The sequence below is a fragment of the Telopea speciosissima genome, chromosome 10 (assembly GCF_018873765.1).
Source record: "Telopea speciosissima isolate NSW1024214 ecotype Mountain lineage chromosome 10, Tspe_v1, whole genome shotgun sequence".
NCBI lineage: Eukaryota > Viridiplantae > Streptophyta > Magnoliopsida > Proteales > Proteaceae > Telopea > Telopea speciosissima.
Window position 1 is genome coordinate 43,544,627 of NC_057925.1, and position 21,474 is coordinate 43,566,100.

General features: G+C 39.6%; 1 protein-coding gene across 1 annotated transcript; it reads left to right on the plus strand.

Moving 5' to 3' along the window:
• The first annotated feature begins 1,070 nt into the window (after positions 1 to 1,070).
• LOC122643077 (pyridoxal phosphate homeostasis protein-like) lies at positions 1,071 to 21,474 on the plus strand. Its single transcript, XM_043836709.1, has 7 exons — positions 1,071 to 1,405; positions 1,701 to 1,767; positions 2,133 to 2,179; positions 3,623 to 3,710; positions 20,566 to 20,699; positions 20,790 to 20,888; positions 21,167 to 21,474. The coding sequence occupies exons 1-7, from the start codon at positions 1,118 to 1,120 to the stop codon at positions 21,245 to 21,247; spliced, it is 804 nt and encodes a 267-aa protein (XP_043692644.1). The 5' UTR covers positions 1,071 to 1,117; the 3' UTR covers positions 21,248 to 21,474.

Genomic DNA, 21,474 nt, shown 5'->3' on the forward strand with positions numbered 1-21,474 from the left:
CAATCAAGGTAAAATTCCTAATTTCACTTTCAAATATTTAAAATACCTAATTTGACTTTCTAATAACAAACACAGTAAAATCGTATCATACATTTCATCACAAATTGTTTACAGATATCAAATAAAACCTTAATATCACAATCAATTACCACACACAGTCAAAATCATATCAATTAGTTCATAAAACCTACTTTACTGAACTCAGATCAACCCTAAATTAGCAAACACATCATACATTTCATTTTTCCATCAAAATATGTTAGGGGTTTTCACTTACTCCTCTGGTAGTTTGTTGTTATTCCAATAGGGAAGATAAGGCTTCGAGTGAAGAGTTGCGGTTGGGATCAAATCGTCACTTTACTTGCTCCAAGTTGCAATCGATGGTAGTAAACCAGTGCACAGCCTTATCGAGACGAGCCGCGGCGACCCACGATGAGCTAGGTTAGCAAGTTGGATGATGTAACCACAGTTGGAGGTGGCAAGAAGAGTTACAAATGGAGAAAAAGAGTTGTAGGTGAAGCGGATATGTTCGTGCCCAAGGTATTTTGGGTTGTGGTTCAACGTTAAATTGGCTAATACCCTATCAAGGGTATTTTGATCTTAAATTTCTATTAAACACAATCTTTTGTGATTAACGGGAAGAACTAACGGTTTGGACTAACTTATCAATTAATATGAAAAGTAAGAGAGGTACGAATAAAGAGTGCGTACAGATGGATGCATCGATAAAAAATCAATACCATAAGGGGTATTTGTAAATTTCCCAAACTTATATCCAATCTACCATGTGACAGGTATTTGTTTTTTTTTCTTTTTTCTTTTTTCATTTTTTATGCATGTGACAGGTATTTGTGATGGTGTTTCTTTAGATCTAGTGGATTAAAAAAAATTCATCATAAAACATAAAAAGATTATTAATATGAGCCCCCATGCGTTGAAGTTTCATCACACCATCCTATGGAATACAAACCCCTGTAAGATTTTAGCATGTGCTTCAAAATACTGTCCCACAGACATCCGAATCCCGGTCTCAGCACGCAGCCGAGATTATCTAGCTTATTACTTAGGCTGTGTAGCAATAGTATTCGCTGTTAATTAGTTGTGCAGCAGCCTTGAGATGAGCAGCGAGACGAACCAGAAAGAGACAGAGACAGGAACAGAGGCCGAAGAGTTGAACTCTGGCATGGCTGCTCTCGCCATGGATAGTACAGTGGTGGCGAATCTGCGTTCCGTGTTACACCGAATCAAACTAGCAGCCGAGAGATCGGGGCGCACGGCCGATCAAATCAAGCTGGTTGCTGCCAGCAAGACCAAGCCGCCTTCTCTCCTCCGCCAAGCCTACGACGCTGGCCATCACTGCTTCGGCGAAAACTACGTCCGAGAGATCATTGAAAAAGCACCTCAGGTCCTCACTCTTCAGTCTTTATATTCTGCACCATATTATGTCTTTTAGACTCTAACCTATTGAATGTTGGACTTCGGATTAAACTTCAAGTGTGATTCACTTCCGGAAGTCCTATCCCGAAATCTACACGATTTTTTTTTTTTATCCTGATTATTACCTGGGACCCCGGCAAAATCTACACGATTACTCAAATGATTTATCGGTCAAACTTGATTTCACTTCCAGCGGTTCTTTTTCCCTTATTGTTATAATGTGTTAGGGAAAACTTGATTTTGGAAAATTTTCTTGTGTGCAGCTTCCTGATGATGTCGATTGGCATTTCATCGGGCACTTGCAGAGCAACAAAGTTAAAGTACTTCTCTGTATGTACCCTTTTCAATATCTTCTCAATTATGTTTTGAGTGATTTGATTAGATCAGTTCCTCATGTCTTTTGGTCTGCGTTTATTTGCACCCAAAACTGCCTTTTTTTTCTCAATAGTTGAATTCAAAGACTGTAACACAGCAGGCGTTAACCGACCTATCTTCTTCTGTTTGTATCATACGTTGATATTTCTATTCTTACATATTTAGATTCAGTTAACTCTTCTGTTAGTCACCACCTCTCTCTCTATCTCTTTTGGTATTTCATTTCGATCAGATATTTCTGGCCTTTTCTATTGGTTTCTGTATTTGTGTTTGAGGAAAATTGGTGAATTTTAATGCCTTCCTTTCTTACTGTTTTACAGCGTCCGTCCCAAATCTGGCCATGGTTGAGAGTGTAGATAATGAAAAGGTAGACATCTAATGGGCTTTGACAGAAGCATTAATCCTCTTGGGTCTCAATTAAGTTTCTTTCTCTTTTCTTCTGTGGAAAAATTTAGTACATGGCTTAGTAATTCATTTTGAGATGAAGCATTTCCATTATTATTATTGAAACTATCTAAAATCATCATTCACCAATCACCGTTGTTAGTCATGCCCATCCCGAAGGCTGAAAAAGTTTCTAATAGAGAAGATCCTGTACAATTGGGGGGGGGGGGGGGGTTGGGGAGTAACTTCAGCATATCCAGCATGTTCTATAGCATAAATTCCAAGACCATGAAATAAAGTGTAGAACAAGATGCACAGAAAAAGGTGATTTACAAATACATAATGTGATCAGTCAAGCTTCTAATAAACTGAACCATTTCAAATTTACTTCATTCTCCACAGTTGGAGCTAAATAAGTAACTTCTCTCATTTACAGTCCAAGGCCTGATGAATGAGGTAGTTTGTCACTCAAATTTTGTAGAAGTCACTCTCCTACAATTAGGTAAAACCTTTTTTTGTTGTGTGTGGAAAGCTTTAGGATACAACCTATTGTCCCGTGTTACAATTTCCATCTAAGTTTTTTAGGTTCACCTTGTGTCAATCAAATTTTATAGAAGTCACTGTCCAACAATTAGGTAAAACATTTTTTTTTGGTCAAAAGCTTTAAGATGCAACTTATTGGCCCGTGTTACTACTTACTATTTCCATCTAATTTTTTTTAGGTTCACCTTAATTTTTTTTTTAATCTTGTGTATTAAACTTCAGCCCTAGTGGTCTCTCAGTTTAAATCAAGAATCCTGTAAATGGTGTAACGTGTCTTTTTCTTACAAGATTTCAATCTGAGGAACTTATTAGCCTTCAGTTTGAAGGTTTTCTTCACAAGTTTCTTCTATGGGAGAGAGTGCTCTTAGGATCTGAACCACTGACACTTTTTTTTCATCTCTTCCATAGAATGTAAAACCTCTGGTATTCTTTTTTGTTACTTTTTGTGGTTGTAATATATTTTCCAATCACCTTAATGTACTGGCATAAGGTAACTGTATTTATAATTTCTTAATGTAAATTTCCTATCAAACTGAGTATTGATTATCAATGATGCTCTGCATATTGTAATAATTAATGAGAATGTAATACTTCTCAAGGAAATCTCACTACTTCATCTAACTGGAAAATGAAAAAGGAAGATTTTCACATTTTTTTTTATTAGCATACATTTTCCATTCTATTCCATTAATGAGCAACTTTTAGTGTTTGTTTTCAACCTTCATAATCCAATTTGCAAACTATATTGCTTTCAAATAGAAGAGGAAGACAGAAAGAAAATGAATCAATTAGTACATTACATATCCCTGAAACTTCTCTCCGATTCATTTTCAGATCTGTAGTTCACTTTCAGATGTGTTACTATGGTTGCTTTGCTTCACAGATTGCAAATTTACTTGATCGGGGAGTTGCAAACATTGGAAGAAAGCCTCTTAAGATTATGGTCCAAGTAAATTCCAGTGGAGAAGAAAGTGAGTATAAGATAGAAAGCATAACCCAATGCGTTGAAGCCCACATAGTTGTCCTGTTTGGCTTAAGAATGAAAATAGAATTACTAGTCTCGGTAAAAATAGATATTGTCCTTCTTTTCCCTCTTTCATTTGTATGGCTTGTAAGTGTAATGCTTTAAATAGAGTGGAATGGCGACACTGGAGTTCTGTAGGTTGATATGAAGGTAGTCATTTTGGTGGTTCAAGCAATTATTTTCTCTTTTTTATCCTTGTCTTTTGTTTATATCTACATGCATGAAGTTTCAAACCCAAGACTCTTGAATTTATTTATTGATTTAGCGGGGAGTGTAACTAGAAGCTCAAATTATGCAAAGATACCATAATACCTTACTAATGGCATATTCTAATCACCTAAGGATTAGGGTTAGAAAACCTCATGTAAATCCAGAATCATAGGAAGCAGGAACCAAAACCAGCAACTGAGAATTAATTAAACAAAGAAAAGACAAGTCTGATCTGGCCAGAATTCTGGTCGATTGGGCTAACAGAGAAGGAGAATAAACCCTTAAAGTTTGAACCAAGATTAGCAAATTAGTAACTTGCTGAAACTTGGATTCAGAATTAGTAACCACAGGGAAACCACAACTAATGTGTAGACTAACAAGTGAAATAAAATAGAAACCGAGGAATGGAATTAGTAATTAATGAGACAAAGTAGCAAGTGAATATAGAAAATAGAAACTAGCAAAACACAATTAGAAACCAAACAAATATGAGCTACCACAGGACTTCAAAGGGTGGCAAGTAACTGCCATCAATTGATGGAATCGATGGGATTACTACAGCACAATACCCTGTCCAACTTAAGAAGAAACTTTGACAATAGTTAGTGAACAGAATAATATTCTAGCAAGCAAACCAAAGAGAAGAGATAGTATGCACAAAACTGAAGATCAGAATCTGAGAAGAAGATAGAAGAAAGAAAGGATATGTTAGGCCTCTTACCTAACTGCGGAGAAGGAATTCCATCAACTGGTTTCCCAATTGCATCCCACAGTAGAGCAGTTTTGAATCCCACATAACCATGCTCTGTCTCTCACAAAACACAAACAAGCTCAATGCTAAATTGTTTCTCAAATCGTTGAGGTAGTATAATCCCCTTCTCTATTTATAACAGCAATCAACAACATAGTGAACCCCTATGTGTGGTAGGAGAATCCATTACAAAGTCTTCTACGAAATAAAAACTATTCTAGAACTTTAACAATATAGACACTATAGGCTGGAATGTAGACACATGCCCTGCCTTCTAGAAACACTACTATTATAAAGTATACAACTTACTAAAAAAAAAAACTTACACTAATCCCGTATAGGCCTTAAATCCTAAAACATTATATGAAATGGTAGATCAGAACCAGTAATACAGAAAAAGGAAGAAGAAAAGAACAAGTGAGAAAGCAAGAAAGGAAGGAGAGAAGAGACTGCCAACAGAAAAAGAGTCGAATACTGCTACTGGAAGTCCTCTCACAGTATCATATTGATAGGGCAAACAAGATTACAAGGCCAAGGGTAACTATACCCTTAAGTCCATGTGGTAGACTATAAGTAAATAAATAAAACAAACAAGTATACCCCTGTGGTAGTATATTACATCAACACTCCCCCCTCAAGTTGGAGCATTTAGATCACCCATGGTCCCATGCCCAACTTGGAACAATTTTCCGGAAAACGGGAATAAACAGAAGCTTGGTAAACATATCACCCATCTAATGTGCAGAGGAAACGCACGGAGTGTCAATCAATCAGCCCAGTTTGCGTTAGAATATCCAACCACATCAATGTGCTGGTTACGTCGGTAAATGAGCCACTTTTTTGGAGGACCCTTGAAATACTTTAATATTTGACAAGCTGCCTCATTGAGCCTTCTTAGGTGACTCCATAAACTGACTAATAACCCCAACAACAAATGATATGTTTGGCCTAGTAACACAGTAAGGTAAATGAGTTTTCCTACTAATCTCCTATACTGGTGCTTATCATCAAGCTCCTCGCCATCATCTGTCCCAACTTCTGGTGTGGGTCCCTAAGTGTATCAAGTAGTTTGGAAGCACACATACCAGTCTCAGACAGAAGATCCAAAACATATTTTCTTTGTGAGAGACTAACCCCTTTTATACTCTTAAGCACTTCAATACCAAGGAAATACTAGAGGGCACCCAAGTCTTTCATCTGAAAATGCTGTTGTAAATAAGCTTTCATCTCTGTAATCCCATATACATCATTCCTAGACATGATATATCATCGACATACACAACCAATACAATTACCCTAGAATCCTGACGACGAACAGACACTGAATGATTAGAATAACACTGCAAGAACCTGCATCGAGTAACAATCAAACTAAACTTATTCTGGGTGACTGTTTTAGGCCAGTTATCACCTTGTATAACTTACGAACTCTTAGAGTATTCTTCCCTTGAGCAACATACCCCGAAGGTTGCCCCAAATACACCTCCTTATGTAAATCACCATATAAAAAAGCATTTTTGATATCCAACGTCAATCATAATTCAAAGCTAAAGAAATAAGAAATGAGCACATGAATTGAATTAAGCCTGGTAATAGGGGAGGTCTCAAAGTAATCCACACCAGAGGTCTAAGTATAACCCTTCGCAATTAAACAAGCTTTTTGTCTTTCAATAGAGCCATCTGGATTGTACTTAATAGTGTACACCCCAACGACACTGCACAATGTCCTACCTGGAGGTACATCCACCAGGGTCCATGTCTGTCAAGGAATTAAGGCATACATTTTTATATCCATAGCCACTTTCCACCCAAGATGAGACAGTGCATCACAATGGGTTTTAGGAATAAAGTGAGTAGACAAGGACAAGGCAGCTATGTAAGGGATGAGATAGAGAAACAAGGTTTTCGATAGGATAAGCAATCATAGATTTTTGAGTGCCGGAGTGGGTACCTTTGCGAAGAGCAACTGGTAAGTCATCAGAAGACAAGACGAAGCAGAAACTCTAGCTGGAGGATCAAACCGTGTGGTGGATTGTGAAGCAGGAAGAACTGAATCAGTCCGCACTGGTTTCTTGTGCCGATAATACACTTTCAATGGTGTTGGCAAGGTGTGGTTGAAACATCATCCAAAGGCACTGTAGTAGGAATATGTTGGGAGCTAACAACATTTTTGTCAAGAGAATGACTAGTGTCTGGAAAATATGGAGTATTCTCAAAAAATGTAACAGTAGTACTTACATACTGCTTATGAGTAACAGAATCATAGCATTTATATCTTTTTTGAGTTCAAGAATAACCAAGAAAAACACACTTGACATCCTGGGGAGATAACTTATCAACATAAAGTTGCAGATTGTGAACAAAGCAAGTGGAGCTAAACACTCGAGGCGGTAAAGAAAACAAAGAAGAATTTTGAAACACAATAGATGGAGGGGATTATTGATCAAAACCAGAAGAAGGCATCTGGTTAATCAAATAACACGCTGCTAAAACATCACACCAAATTTTTTTTGCAACAAGCATGTAAATTAGTATAGACCAAGCAATTTCCAATAAATGTGTGGTTTTTCCTTTCAACAACCTTGTTTTGTTGAGGGGTATAAAAACAATTTGTTTAATGAATCATGTCATGAGTAGAATAAAAAATAGATCTCTCACGTTCAGTGTATTCAAGTGCTTTATAAAACTGAAAAACTTTAAGAAACACCAAACTGAGTCTTTATTTCATTATAAAATTCTTTAAAAAGCATAAAGAAAGTATGAACTATCTTTCAATAAGAAGAATCATATCAGGCGGGAATGATCGTCGACAAAAGTAACAAAATACAAAAAAAAAAACTGACCAATGTTTGACACGACACAGACAGCAAATATCTGAATGTACTAAAGAAAATAAAGGACTCCTTGATCTACTACGAGGAGGAAAAGGGGACCTGATGATATTTCCCAAGCTCACATGCTTCACACTCAAGGTGAGACATAGACTTGCAACTAGGAATCATATGTTGGAGTTTTGACAAGGATAGATGTCCCAACCGAAAATGCAACTAAATATGAGAAATACCACCGGAAGTAGTAGTAGCAGCAAAAGAGGCAAAACACAATCAAGATAATAAAGCCCATCTTGCTTTAGCCCTCCATCAATCGTCCTCCTTATCTAAAGATCCTGAAAAAACACAATAAAAGGGATAAGAGGTGACAGTACAGTGTAGTGCTTTTATAAGTTGACTAACAGATAAAAGACTTAAAAGTAATTGTGGCACATATAGAACCAAGGTTTAATATTTCGCGATATATCGGTATCTCGGGCCTACCGAGATATCCGAAATATCCGAAATATCGCGAAATATTGCATTTTTTCTGCAATATTTCGGGGGTCCATCTCGGGGGTTATTTGGCCATATCTAGGCTTGAAACTTCATGGACACCCTTATTTAAGATAAATAAACACATTTAAACCATAAAATTGCAAAAACATGAATTGAAATTGGTGTTTTGGGCTTGCACCCTTGATTGACATACGGTCGCCGACCCTAATGTATAAACCTTGGTTAAATACACATTGGTTAGGCAGTTAAAGTCTTAAAGACATAAAAGAAATGTAAGCAAACTAATTAAAACTCATAAGACATAATTCATAATCGTATTCTCATAAACTCCATAATACATTAATAGTCAGTAACTCAAAAGTCAAAATTCAATAGCTCAAATGCTTAAAGCCTTAAAGGCAATACAGAAATTGTCAAAGTCACAAGTTCACAAATTACAACTTATAAGTTACAAGTGCTAAAAATAGTTGTTGTGCCTCTCTGGATCAATCCCACTCGTACCCCGCTGGAGTCGACGTCCATTGTTCTCTGTTTGAAGGACATATGTGGACCACGGTATAGAATCGGAGAAGAAACGAGTGTAGTCATCCGCAAGTGTCATGTAAATGGAGTCATCAACATATTATAGGTATCCAATCCTAGGATATAAACTAGGGTTACCAATCGATCTAGTCCGTGAAGAAGATGATCCACTGTGATATGATGTCGGCGCTGGCGCAAGAGGCGTTGGCATTGGCTGCATTTATGGCTGGTGAGGTTGGTAGCTAGTCCTGCTAGGGTTTGCAAAAATACAAAAGATGATCCAGTATGTCCCTGGGACTGGTAGTCATAGTCCCCTACCCCAGTAAACTACCCATATGATGATGATCCATATCCACCGTAAGGTTGTGATGCACCATAATCCGATGCCAATGGAGTGGTATGTGCGTCAAAAGATGGGGCACGCCAATGTCCAGTCGGTCCTCCCTTCCTATCGCCCATACTCAAACCACCAACAGAGCTAGATAGGTCATCAATGTCCATGTGATCAGGGTGCAACTATGTTTGTCGACCCCTACGCTTCCTGTTGAATGGTTGTAGCGGGCGTCTTGAGGGTGGGGGTGCGGGGGCACGTGCTTTGTGGTCCGTATCTTGTGTGGCATGATCAAACTGTGTCTCTCCAGTGAATCGGAGTAGCTCTACAGGCGCCGTATCTTGGCCTACCACATAACACTCTCGCATGCTGTCAACTTCTTCACCAGCATTACCACCACCAGCATCACCACCACCAGCATATATTTAATTCATTACCATCCAAGTCATATTACCCCTAATTATTTCCTATTTTAGTTGTAGGAAAATGAATTTTTAAAACCAGAAAAAAAAAAAAAAATACATACGGAAAAAAAATTTCGACACCGTGAGGCTGTAGATCGGCCTCCGGTGTCTAACATATATTAATATCATCAACATCCAACAACATTTGTACAAAGTATTTAAAAAAAAAATTTGTTTTAGAGAAATAGAATTTACATTAAATAGTGTAAATAGGCTTGGATGAGCTTAGATGACCCTCCGACGTCTTCCCGGCGATAAGGAGCTTCAACAATGCTTGGATGATGCTTGAAAGGGAGGAAGAAGAGCAAAAAATGAGGAAGAAGAGAGAAAAACAGAGTTTCAGCAGCTCTCGGTCGAAATATCGACCAAGAGCTGCGAAATATGGTATAAAATGGCCCCTCACGTGACACTGTTTGTTACTTTTTCAATATCTCGCGATATATCGTGAGTCAACGATATGTCGTCGATATTTCACGATATATTGTTGAAATATTGTATTTTTTCAATTCGGATTGGTATCGTATCTCGGATAGCTCGAGATATACGAAATTTGGCGATATATCGCCGAAATTTCGCGAGATTTTGAACTATGTATAGAACAGACGACAAAGTCATGTATGAGGTTGGTGAAATGGCACCATGACCAATTACTTGGCTAGAAGACCCATTAGTAAGAATTATTGGGAGGGAAGAATGGTGAATTTTATGCAAGGAAGAAAACAAATCTGACTTACCGGTCTTATGAGTGGAGGCACCAGAATCAATTATCCAAGGGGTAGAAGATGTGGTAGTGAGAATTACTAATGTACCTGTTTGCTAGAGTAGCTATGGATGAGGAAGTAGCAGTAGATGACTCAAGATTTTGGAGACTTTTAAGAATCTAATTACAATCATCTCAAGACACAAAACTTCATGGAGAAGCTCCAAAAGAAGTGGCAAGGTTGGTGCAGCCAAAGGATACCTTTTCAGTGTTACCATCCAACATTGTTGTATTAGCTAACTCCAGAGCCCACTCTGGTTTACCATGTTTAGCCCAACACGTCTCAATTATATGATTTGTCTTGCCATAGAATGTACACAGTCTGAACAACCTATCTGTCTGTTGTCCACCACGACCATGGCCTCCCCCTGAGCTATAACCTACCCAGGAAAACTAGTACCATGGCCACAACCAGAAACAAAAGCAAACTTTCCTTGGAAAAGGATGACACGTCAGCTATGAAGGGAGAAGCAATGCATTGAAGATGAGGGAAGGTCTCATTCAAGGAAGGCACCTTCTCCCCAGCAAGCAACTAGCGCTTTTTTCTTTTTTTTTTGGATGAATAAAAAATTCAATAACCAAAGGAAAGAAAGAGGGGGGGATATACAAACACGAGGCAAGAACAAGCCTTGCCTAATCAAGGTAAGGACAAACCAAAAAATAGGGGAAAATCCCCAACAAAAACATACTAAAGAAAAGGAGACCCCTGAACTAAAACCGAATTAGCCAAACCGAAGCAAACTATCCAAGATCCATTGGCTCACGGGAAAGAGTATGACCTCTAATATCCGGGCTTAGAGGCACAATCCTCTCCAAGCAGGGTAAGGAATAGGCAATGTAGGGACGTTTATTAGGAAAAGGAGGGGAGCTAGGGTTACGGTAGCGAGAAACTCGAAGGGATGGGGGGGCAATTGACTGGGGCTCAAAGTGGAGGAACCCAAAGTCGGAGTTTAGGCCCAAGTGAGGATGGGCCGGGACAGAAGGGTTAGGACAATGTGTCGGATGGCTAGAAAGGGCTGGCCCGATAAGACTTGCTGTCCCTTTAAGACCAATTGAATCAACCATAGGGAATTGGGTCGTGGACTGGGGCATAGAAGGAGATGGGACCGCAAGAGTATTAACCTCAGGGGATCGAGGGGATAAGAAAGCTTTGGCTTGGCTTTTAAGGAAGGGGGTAATCCCCAGGCTCGCAGGCCTGGGAGAAAGCGACGGAGGAAGGTTACAGGGGAGAGAGACGTTACAGAGAGGGAGAGGGTTGCCAGGCTGCGGAAGGGTTTCAAACTATTAATAGTAGGGATCTCTCTTGCAGAGGGTAGATCAATCGTATTCAAAACTTAAGCAGCAACCTACGGAGCTTCCTGGGGTTCAGACGACGGCAAAGCAACTGCTTCTAGGATTTCGCCCGAGGAGCTGGGAATGGTAGGGTCGCACAAGGGTTCCTCTGACATGCGTGAGCGGCTCGAGGAATGACATGTGATCTGACCCATTTGCAGAGGACAGAAGTCTGAATCTGTTCAGACCAACAGGGAAAGCCTGGAGATTCTGTAAGCAACTAGCTCTTAATTGGCTGAAAAACATAATTTATCCCTGCCAAGAACTTTGCAACCTGAAACTCAGTCTGCTAAATGTTCAATTGTTCCAGGTTAGTAGTGAGAGGTTGATGAACATTTAGCTCTTCCCACATTCTCTTAAAGGCATTGTAGTCCACATTCAAAGATTTGTTCCCCTTCCTATGTCCTAGAGATAGACATTGCCCACATCATTTTAGGGAGACCTTGGTTGTATGACCAAGATGTCACAAACTAAGGGAAGTCTAACACCTGTGTCTTTGAATTTAAAGGGAAAAAGATTAGACTGACACCTAGTGCACCCAAGGAAGTAAAGGTCCCCGAACACAAGGGTAGTACCTCCAAGCAAGCTCCAAAGAAAACACTCAACATTCTAAATCAATTGCAGTTTGAGAGTAAAGCTGAATCGTAAAGCAAATTTACTGAGGCTCCTGCCTCATATTCATTTTTTGGGAGAAGCTTTCCTTCAAGTCATTCCAAACGCCCTTGACAGTGGTGTGGAAGGTAATATTCGTTTCAATGGCCAGTTCCACATTGTTCCATAATTATATAAGAAAAGTGGCATTCTCATGCATCCACTCCTCATAGTCTTTGGAATTAGAAGAAGGTGGGTCTGATTTGAGATACTTCATCTTGCCTTTCGCATTGATATAGACGGTAAAGAACAATATGTAGGCAGATAGGGTGCTGCAACCAGAACAAAGAATAGTCCTTGGATGGACTATCAATGCAACAATTGATTGAGGACGTTACTAGTTTATGTGAGCTCTGATACCATGTGACAATATTAGAATCATAGTTGTCAAGGCGTCGCCTAGGCGCCACCTAGGCATCCAGGCGGATCTGTAGGGGCCTAGGCGACTGCCACCATAGTGTAGGATGCCTTGCACTGGTTTAATTGGTATCAGACCCGGTTCTGGCACTCATTTATGCCAAATATCATTTAAATAAATGTTTGTATATTTATACTAACATTTACTTAAGATATTATTCATAAATAAGCAAATACCCCGTATTTGAATCCAATAAAATGCTTAAAAAATAAAATTCCAAAAGGATAGAAAGTCAAACCCCCCCTCCCCAGTTCAGGAACAAAAACTGGATTTTTGGCAGTAGGTGAATTTTTCAACTTTCTAATGCTGAGTATTTTCTCAAATTTAAAAATTCCATAAATCTTAATATGGTAAAACATTGCTAAAAAGCCAAAGTGTGATAAAATATTCATTTTTTTTTATATTTAAAAAAACATTTTCATTCAGAGTGATTTTGACAGCATTTGCGGATACCAAATAAGGTTTGACCAGAACATAACTCCTTCAATATAAAAGAGTCAATCTTGGATTTGTTGGAAAGCTGGTTTTGTGTTCTACTTGATACAAAAACTCTCATGTAAAAATAAAATAATTTGATCAGTCAAACTTTTTAGAGAACAAGAACATTTCTCTAAATTGAGAGCTGTTTAATTACTTATTGATAAGATCATATTTTCTAAGAACAATAGAAACCAAATGTATGTTTTGATTGTTTCAAACTTCCAATAGCTAGCTTCTTCAGTTGTGCTGTCTTCTAGTCCTATGTTGATATTTGATGACTTTATGTGGCTTAATATTGATTTTTCATTACTTAATGTGACTTAATGTTGATTTTTCATGACTTGATGTTGCTTAATATTGACTTTTTTATGACTTGATGTAGCTTAATGTTGATTTTTGATGATATAAGGTACATATTGTAGCATACTAAATAATGTTAGAAAAGATGGGAAATAAAAAATAACAATTGGACGCCTAGTCGGGCGCCTTGACGCCTAAGCGCTTAGGCACCCCTCCACGCCTTAGGTCACCTTGCTGCCTTGACAACTATGATCAGAATTTAAAACCAGTAATCACAGTGAAGAAGAAGAAGAAGAAGAAGAAGAAGAGAGAGAGAGAGAGAGAGAGAGAGAGAAGACTGCAAGAGAAAACTCACATTAATGTAGAAGTCAGTTCGAGTAAGAACAACTCTACAGTAGGATCGATGATAGATTGCAACAGAATACCAAACACTTAATTGATTGGAAAATAAAAGAAAAGAATAGAGGGAGATGGATAGGAGGATAGGGTTGGGCTTTCTTAGCCCTTGGGTCTCTCACCCACAGCTATCTCAGCTGTTGAAAACTGAATTCTTTCATAGAATTGGGAGCAAGCATAGCTTGAAACTTTCATTCACCAAAATCTCTCTAGAAACTACAACTGATCCTCTTTATATAGTGGAGGACAAGATTCTATATATTATACTATATACTATCTTCTAGAGTCTTTAAGAGTCTTCAATATTCTTCTAGAGTCTTCAAGAGCAACAATCTTTAATCTTCTAGAATCTTCAGGGAACCCTTCTAGAATCTTTAAGTGAACCTTCTAGAATCTTCAAGAAAACATTCTGGAATCTTCAAGAGAACCTTGTAGAATCTTCAAGAGAACATTCTAGTATCTTCAAGAGAACCTTCTAGAATCTTCAAGAGAACATTCTAGAATCTTCAAGAGAACTTTGATGGGCTGGACTCTTCTTCCTGTGGTACTTCTGCCCATACATAAGGTTGTCTTCTACATCAGCTCCCCCTCTCTTAAAATCATTAGTCTCCGATGAATGGAGGAACGACATATAGCGCTCGTAGAAATCCGGATCAAACCGCTGAAAATCATCTGCATGGATCCAAGTGCTATCTTTGTCAGGTCGCCCATGACACTTGATGAGGAACGAGTAATACCCTTTACCACCACGCATGGTAGTAAACTTGTTGTCTAGAACATCTTCAATAACCTCGTCTGTTGGGGTCACAAAATGGGGAAGCCGAAGGGCATGCTCCGTATCACCCTCATTAGTATGATGCCCCACATAAAGAGTAAGGTTAGCCACGTTGAAGACGTTACTAAACTTCATGTCCGACTGTAATTCAAGCATGTAAGCATTTGAGCCGATATGCTTCAACACCTTGTATGGTCCCATTTTCCGAGGGTGTAGCTTGTGGTTAGTACCTAGAGGAAGACATTCCGGAGTAAATCAAACCATAACCATATCTCCTAGTTGAAACTCCACATAACATCTGTGTCGATTGGCGGTAGCCTGATAATGGTCATTGCTAAGAGCCATCCGACTTCGAACATCCGTATGGACCTCAATAATATGGCGAAGAAACTCATCTGCCTCTATGCTAACCCTAGGATGAGGAGGTAAAGGTACCAGATCTACGGGCCTATGTGGTTGTAGATTGAGGACGATCTCAAAGGGAGTGCGTCCTATAGTGCGGTTGATGGAACTATTATAGGCAAACTCGGCAATGTCCAAAATAGAGGGCCTAGTAGTCTCATGATCGGCAACAAGACATCTAAGAAGGTTGCCAAGGCTTTTGTTCACAACTTCCGTTTGGCCGTCAGTCTGAGGATGGAATACTGTAGAGAATTTCAGCTTTGTGTTGGTCTTCATCCATAGGGTCTTCCAAAAATAGCTAACAAACTTTACATCCCTGTCAGAAACTATAGACGTCGGCAATCCATGTATGCGCACTATCTCCTTAAAGAACAACTTGGCTATATGGCTTGCATAAAAGGTCTTGCGACACGGGACGAAATGAGCCATTTTCAAAAATCTGTCCACCACTACAAAAATAGAATCATGACGCTCCCAAGTAAGTGGTAGGCCCATAGCAAAGTCCATACTAATGTCTAGCCAAGGTGTGTGAGGTACGGGTAATGGAGTATAGAGAGTAGAGACCAGTATTTTGTTTGTCCCCTTTGGCAAGCTGGCAGGGGTGACAATGCTGAATAGCGTGCTGAATATCATGTTGTAGACGTGGCCAATAGTACAAGTCAGCAACCATAGCATTCGTCTTATCCTTGCCAAAATGTCCACCCATTCCTCCACCATGTAATTCTCAAACCAAGTGCTGCCGCAAAGATGTATTTGGGATGCATAGTCATGTGCCCAAGAATAAGTATCCATCATGGACAGAATATTTGTTATCTCGACCTCCATGCTGTAAATTCTCATAAACTTTAGCAAAATCAGCATCATGTATCTATTCATCCTTGATGTGGTCAAGACCTATGCTTTGTATGGTGAAAGTGTTCATCACAAGTACATTCCGGCTGAGTGCATCAGCTACTTGATTCACTTTTCGAGCTTTGTATTTGAGGGAGAAAACAAACTCTTGAAGATATGAGATCCACTTAGCATGGCGATGGCTAATGAACCTTTGAGAATGGAGATACTTGAGGGCTTCATGGTCAGAGTACAAAACAAACTCCTTACCGATGAGGTAATGTCGCCAATGCTTGAGTATATGTATGATGACATAGAGTTCCATGTCATAAGTAGAATACCTTTTCTTAGCATCATTCATCTTTTCGCTATAGAAAGCAATAGGGTGTACTGTTTGCATCAAAACCCCTCCAATCCCAGCGTGGGATTCATCCGTAGCAACTTCAAACATGAAGTCAAAATTGGGAAGACGAAGTATAGGAGCTTCAGTCATCTTTGCCTTTGAGTAAATTGAAGGCTTTGGTGGTAGCCGGCGTCCATTGGAATGGTGTTTTTCCCCCTTTTGTGCACTCCGTAATAGGGGCTGCAATAGCACTAAAATTCCTGATGAAACGCCGATAGAATGAAGCAAGCCCATGAAAACTTCGTACTTCCGTCAAGCTCTTGGGTATAGGCCAATCAACTATGCACTTGACCTTTTTCGGATCCGCCTCAACCCCTTGTGATGAAATAAAAAACCCAAGGAAGCTTACTTTGGGTAACATGAAGGAACACTTCTTCACATTGATGTACGACTTTGCATTGCGTAGCACCCTCATTACACGCCTCAAATGATCAATGTGTTCTTCCAGGGCATGACTGTAAATTAAGATGTCGTCGAAGTAGGCAAGTAGGAACTTGCCGATAAAAGGTCGTAGTACTTTAGTCATTAGTCTCATGAAAGTGCTAGGGGCATTTGTAAGACTAAATGGCATGACTTTCCATTCATAAAGGCCATCCTTTGTCTTAAATGCTGTCTTCCATTCATCACCGGGCCGAATATGTACTTGATGATATCCACTTCGGAGATCTATTTTTGAAAAGATAGCAGCTCCTGTCAGCATGTCTAGCATGTCATCTAAACGAGGAATAGGAAACCTGTATTTGACCGTGATCTTGTTGATAGCATGGCTGTCAATGCACATTCTCCACGTTCCATCCTTCGTTGGAGTCAACAAGGCTGGTACAGCGCAAGGACTCATACTCTCGACGATAAATCCCTTCTGTAAAAGGTCTTCCACTTGTCTCTTCAGCTTGGCATGCTCGGTAGGATTGAGACGATAAGTGGGTAGATTAGGTAACACCGATCCCAGCACAAAATCTATGGCATGCTGGATGTCTCGCATCGGTGGCAACTCATCTGGTAATTCTTCAGTTACAAGGTCTGAAAAGTCTTCGAGAAGCTTCTTAATAGGTGGAGGGAAAGGTACCTCGTTTACTGGTACAACTTCCTTTGTCACTAGGGCCAAAATCAGACCTGTTTCTTCACTTGTAGCCATGAATTCCCGATGGGGTAGAGCGAGTAACTTTCGATCACATTGCTGTCCCTTGGCTGCGTTCACTCCTTTCTTCAAATTCTTCGTTTGGGCAGCTTCCTTGGACTCTGGTGGTTTTGCTATCGACCTCAATATGTGTTGTCTATGTGCTTGTGCAGTTCGCAGCCATGGCTTCATAATAGGAACATTGAGTGGATTCAATACAAGGGGCTTTCCTTTGAAGTCAAAGAAACATTGATTATTGGCTCCTCCCACCAAGACGGTGTTGTCATAAATCCAAGGTCTTCCAAGAAGTTCGTCGGTCAAAACCATTGGGATGACATGACACCACACATCTTCCTCATAATCTAAAATTTTAAGAGGCACTGAGCAACACTGATTTACCTCCAAAGTGTTGTTGTTAAGCAAAGCTACTTTGTAAAGTTGGGGGTGCGATTCAAGCTTGAGCTGTCCTTCTATACTAATGCTTGAGAGACAACGTTTACACAACTACCACTATCAATGATTACTTGTGCCTTCGCTGGTCCACTGTGCATTAAAGTATAGAAGATGCAATGGCGTCTTCAATCTTCCCCCTTCGATTCCGAAACCAGAATTCGGTTCACAGCATTCACCTGGTAGATGTCATTGTCATACTCATCTTCGTAGGTGTTTTCCAAGTCTTCTCCTTCAAGGGCTGCATTGGTGGCCCACTCATCATCCAACGGAGGTTCACAAACACACATCTCCGGGTTGGATTCAATAGTGGCAATGATAGAGTTGGCTTTGCCATGCCGTGGGCAGAATATAGCATAGTGACCAAGTCTATTACAATGATAATATCATGTGCTCGCCGCATCCATAGGGGCCTTACCTTTATCTGGTGTAACTTGTGGAGCTCGGGTAGGGGTGCCACCAGATCAGTTAGAGGTAAAAGCCCTTCTCACATCACCGAATGGATTATTGAATCACCGTGGTGCTGCCTTTATCAAGTCTTTGGCTTCCATAGCCTTTTCAATGCAATCATTTAAGCCATGCACCGTAACGACTGCCATCTTGTCCTGTATATCACCCCTGGCCCTTAACCCCAATTTGAAACGGGATAAGAGCTGATCATCATCTTCATTAACATCGGTACGGAAAAGTAAATCATTGAATTTATCTATGTACTCTTCTACAGTCATAGTACCTTGGCGTAGAGTGTTGAGCTGATTGTGCAAGCATCGACGGTAAGAAGAGGGAAGATATTTCTCTGTAAGGATTCCCTTCATGCCTTTCCATGTAGTGGGTTCCAGCCGTTGACGTACAAGTCTTGCCTCATGAGTACGCCACCATTCTCTAGCTCCTCCAGTGAGCTTAGTGTGTTGAGCTGATCGTGCAAGCGCCGACGGTAAGAAGAGGGAAGATATTTCTCTGTAAGGATTCCCTTCATGCCTTTCCATGTAGTGGGTTCCAGCCGTTGACGTATAAGTCTTGCCTCGTGAGTACGCCACCATTCTCTAGCTCCTCCAGTGAGCTTAGTGTGGGCCAGCTGCATCTTACGTCCTTCCGTCATTTCAAACCAATTGAAGTAATCATCCAAAGCATTCACCCAATCAATGAAAGCAATAGGATCATGTTTCCCATTGAACTCCTTGAGGTCCAGCTTCACTTTGTGCTTGTCATCGTGTGGTCGATGATTAGGATCAAATCCATCACCATATTCATGCGCATCCGGATATGTAGCTTGCAAAACTCGACGAGGTGGATGTGGTACAGGCCTAGGAACATGGTTCACCTTAGGTTGTTGGCTGTTGGCTTGTGATTCCCTCATCTCTCGGTCCTTAGCAGCAAGCTTATTGGACAGTTGCTGGACTGCTAGGATGAGTTGCTCCTGACTAGCCTTAACTGTCAGCTGATTGGAGCTTGGTTCTCCCATAGCTCTGATGCCAATTAATGTAGAAGTCACTTCGAGTAAGAACAACTCTACAGTAGGATCGATGATAGATTGCAACAAAATACCAAACACTTAATTGATTGGAAAATTAAAGAAGAAAAGGATAGAGGGAGATGGATAGAAGGATAGGGTTGGGCTTTCTCAGCCCTTTGGTCTCTCACCCACAGCTATCTCAACTGTTGAAAACTGAATTCTGTCACAGATCTGGGAGCAAGCATAGCTTGAAACTTTCATTCATCAAAATCTCTCTAGAAACCAACTATTCCTCTTTACATAGTAGAGGACAAGATTCTATATATTATACTATATACTATCTTCTAGAGTCTTTAAGAGTCTTCAATAATCTTCTAGAGTCTTCAAGAATCTTCTAGAATCTTCTAGAGCAATCTTCAGTCTTCTAGAAATTTCAAGAGCACCCTTCTAGAATCTTCAGGAGAACCTTCTAGAATCTTCAGGAGAACTCTGGAATCTTCAAGAGAACCTTCTAGAATTTTCAAGAGAACATTCTAGTATCTTCAAGAGAACCTTCTAGTATCTTCAAGAGAACCTTCTAGAATCTTCAAGAGAACTTTTATGGGCTGAACTCTTCTTCCTGTGGTACTTCTGCCCATACATAGGGTTGTCTTCTACATCACTCCTCCCCACATCATATCATATATAGCCTCAAAATACAAGAGACCAAGGACTTCCTAAGTCCTTGCGATAGACTAGAAGACTTAAAACAGCAACCTAATTAGACTAGGAAAGTAAATAACAAAGTATCTTAGTATCCTAGGGTAATTAGGAAAGAAACAAATAAGCAAAACACTAACACCTTAGAACTTCTACCGCAGACTATATTCCATGATAGGACGACTCCTGCTATTGTGGTATACATCAAAACACCCCACAATTTAACATGAACTAAATCATGTACACATGCACATATCAATCCAGATAATTCAATCATTGGCCAGATCATGTATGAGCTATGTCCAAAGAACCATGCACACTAGACAGTCTATACTGTCCACCTACTGATATCTTCACAACTTTTAGTTCCATTATTTGTTTGACTATCCAATGATCAATCTATGGAACTGTTCCCGGCATTTCCTTTTATCCATTCAATTTCTGTTCACTATTCAGGCAGTTAAAAATGTTCAACCAATAACTGTGGTGCCATTGCCCACTAGTAAGTTGGCTGACTGATTGATACTTTATTCATATGTTGCCACATGTAGAGTATCGCATCAAGGTCATGTCTCAAAGTCTAAATAGGAAGCTCTATTTCAAGTTAAAATGATTTTGTGGTCTTTGTTAAACCTTGCTCTAAATATTTAAGCTAATTAACTGTTTTCTGGCTTGCACAGAGGTTGTGTGAATTGACCAATTTATTTGTCCATGTAATTTCACTGCAGCTAAATTTGGAGTTGAACCATCAGGTTGCGTAGAACTGGTAAAGCATATTAAGCTTGGATGCCTGAACCTTGAGTTTTCCGGACTCATGACAATAGGGATGCCGGATTACACATCAACTCCAGAGAATTTCAAAGTGATGATTCTGGAACTTGTGCTTTGTTGTTTAATTCATTTCCCATATCATGTTACTTTCTGATACCTTGTATTTATTTGGTTGAGTTAGACAATGAAAAAGTGTAGGATTGAGGTTTGCGAAGCACTTGGAATAGCAGAGGAAAACTGTGTTCTATCAATGGGGATGTCTGGTGACTTTGAGCCAGCGGTAAGGATTATTTAATTGTAGGTCAAAAAATTTAGTGCAAGCTGACAGCTACAACAATCATAGGTTGACTTTTATGAGTAGATATCAGAATCCTCAAATTTAAAATGAAATGATGAATAGAAAATAGGGAAACAGATTACTGCTAAATCCCTGAAAACTTTTTTGACACACCTAGGAATTCTTTCTGATTGTTTTTGTTAACAAAAATTTTTGCCCAACTGGAGCAGAAGTCAGAAGGTTCACTTTGACTAATTAATTGAACCTGTGGATTTCTGTAGATTGAGATGGGCAGTGACCAGGTGAGAGTTGGTCAAGCCATATTTGGACCTAGGGAGTATCCCCTTAAAGAGGAAGACTAGCAATCTTCGAATTGGTGGCTTTGTTCCTAAAGAATTGGTGGCTCTGGTATGCTTTTAATTTGATGTTGTATCTTCTTAAGTTGTCAGTTTGTTGTTATCCTTTTTACTATCGCATCTCATGGGCAAGCTGGAGGAGAGAAAATATGTGTGTATTTGCTCAGTCTCATTAATCATATTTATGATCTCTCTTCGTTTAAACTGTATGACTGTAATCTGAGCTTCAGTTA